Genomic DNA, 2,417 nt, shown 5'->3' with positions numbered 1-2,417 from the left:
ACCCAACATTCCACGTTTCCCAGATCAAACCTGTTCTGACCAACCCTCTTCGCCCTCCGTCCGACTCCCCTCTACCCGCCCGGGACATTGATGGTCACCCTGCCTTCACCGTTCACCGGATCGTAGACTCCCGTCGCCGGGGCCGCGGCTGGCAGTACCAGGTCGACTGGGAGGGCTATGGTCCGGAGGACCGCACTTGGGTTCCTGGATCCTTCATTTTGGACCCTACCTTGATCGATGAATACCATGAGTCTCTGCCATCTACTTCGTTTGGACTGCCAGGAGGCGGTTGTTGAGAGGGGGGTACTGTTGGGATCTGGAGGTCTGTCCACTTTTCTCCACCAGAGGGCGTTCTAGGTCTCCTGGAGCTGGAGCTGACTGCACCACCTGCTGCTCGTTTGCTCATCAGGAGACCAGTATATAAGGAGGCAGAGGACATCACTCCAGCGCCAGAGTGTTCGCCAGTTATGGTTAGCAAGCCTGAGCCAACCTGCCTGTCTGAATCTCTGACTCCCAGAAAACCTGAACCTGAACCTAATCTGTTTTGTCCTCTCTGCTTCCCAGGTTGAATCTGCCTGAAACCAGAAACCTTGTAGAGTTTCTCTGTTGGAAATCTGTCTGTCTGATCTCTGAAGAACCCTGGAAAATCAAACCTGTCAAACACCTGCCTGCCCGCTCTCTAAAGAATCTGAAAGGGAAACTCAAACCTGTGATCTGCAAACACTCAAACCAAGCTCTGCCTCCGCCAAGCCCTCAGCCTGCCGACAGCCTCTGGACCCTTCTGGTTCCCCCCCTCTGCCGCTCTGCTCAAACTCCAGAACAGGTACAGACCTGCACTCTCTCATCCTGCAAATTACCTGGACATCAGCTAACCTCTCTGTCCCCCTCTGCAGTGAACCCAGTCTTGACCAGTCCTGGATCTGATTATCCCCTGGATCAGTTCTTTATTTAAACTGTGTTTATTCAATAAACCTTTGAACTTTTCTTCCGTTTCCGTGTGTTCTGCATGTGGGTTAGGAACCTTAAACCGAACATGACAGTAATAACAGCTGTTTCCAAATGAAAGTAATCAGAGGGGGTGTTGTTCATGTGAAACTTGATCAGGCTGGTGAGATAAATAAACTGCTGCAATGAGAAGGTGGATCTGATATTCAGTAACTGATTTCTTCTACTTTCAATGAAACTTTTAAATATAGTTAAAGTATAATTTTATTTTAATGGTTTTCTTGTTTCTTTCATTTTTCTATCTTCAGAGGTTTAACTTCAACGTCTTTCCTTCTAAACCTCAACGTATAGTTAATCTAGTTGTCCAGCAGATGGCGTCTCTGACCTTATTTGACTTCATCATTCAACCTTCAACATAAACAAAACCACCTCTGGTCCATTTCCTTTCATTTAGAAAACAGATGTTATCAGAACAAACAAGCAGAAAGTCGACAGAGTGAAGCGGATGAAATGGCCGCTTCAGCTGATATTTCCAACTCCGGTCAGTAATCTTTTTATAAAGCTTTCCATCAAACTTTGTTTGGATTATAATTTGGTAAACTCTTATTTCAGTCGATAAATATGTAATATTCTGAGACTTTGACTTTTAACAGGATATGAGAGTGAAAAATATTTTCCTGCTTTTGTAAATTTTCTTCTGATATTAGGTTTTTCGTTTGTAGAAACATAGTTGATAGTTTTTTTTCCATTATTGTTGTAATAGAAATTTATAGTTAAATTACAAAGTATTCTCCATGACTGGCTTATTTAAGTAGATGTTTTTAAACTGTGTGATAAAATAAAGCCTTACCTCTCTTAACAGCATTGAGCCGCCCTGCTACAGAACTGAGGATTGTGTTGATAGGAGGAAGATTCAATCACCTTTCCAGCGGTAAAAGCTCAGCTGGAAACATCATTCTGGGTCACAATGTTTTTGACACCAGCAGAAGAACAGCTCAGAGTAAAGCGAGGCAGCAGGAAGTACTCGGCAGGCGAGTCGCAGTGGTTGATACTCCAGGATGGTGGTGGATTTATTTAAGGGAAGACACCCCAAAACTGGATCGGATAGAAATCCAGAAGAGTGTCCATCTGTGTCCCCCAGGACCTCATGTCTTTCTTCTGGTCATTCCTGTTAGTTTATATTTATCTCAGCATGTTAAACTGTCTCTAAAGGAACATCTGGAACTTTTCAAAGCAGATGTTTTCAGTCACACCATCGTGCTGTTCACTGCAGTCCGTCCATGTAGTGATAAAACCATTAAATCTGAAATCAATAGAAGTCCAGTCCTGCAGTGGATCCTTCAACAATGTGGAAACAGAAAACATGTTCTCAACATCAGCAACAGAGAAGATAGAGATCAAGTCAAGATGCTTCTAGAGAAAATTGAGGCGATGATTGAACAGAACAGGGGCAGACACTGTTCTGTTGATGA

The 2,417-nt window shown here is 43.9% G+C and overlaps 1 protein-coding gene across 1 annotated transcript in view; it reads left to right on the top strand.

Moving 5' to 3' along the window:
- Positions 1 to 1,455: 1,455 nt before the first annotated feature.
- The window catches only part of LOC107104419 (GTPase IMAP family member 8-like), a 33,330-nt gene continuing 32,368 nt past the window's right edge, over positions 1,456 to 2,417 (top strand). The window contains 2 exon segments of the mRNA XM_015404414.1: positions 1,456 to 1,486; positions 1,808 to 2,417. The exon segment at positions 1,808 to 2,417 is cut by the window's right edge and continues 8 nt beyond it. Of these exon segments, the coding sequence (XP_015259900.1) occupies positions 1,456 to 1,486; positions 1,808 to 2,417 (641 nt within the window).

Source organism: Cyprinodon variegatus, unplaced genomic scaffold (genome assembly GCF_000732505.1).
Source record: "Cyprinodon variegatus isolate N-32 unplaced genomic scaffold, C_variegatus-1.0 Scaffold1732, whole genome shotgun sequence".
NCBI classification, from domain to species: domain Eukaryota; kingdom Metazoa; phylum Chordata; class Actinopteri; order Cyprinodontiformes; family Cyprinodontidae; genus Cyprinodon; species Cyprinodon variegatus.
This window is presented reverse-complemented; position numbering and strand designations above follow the sequence as displayed.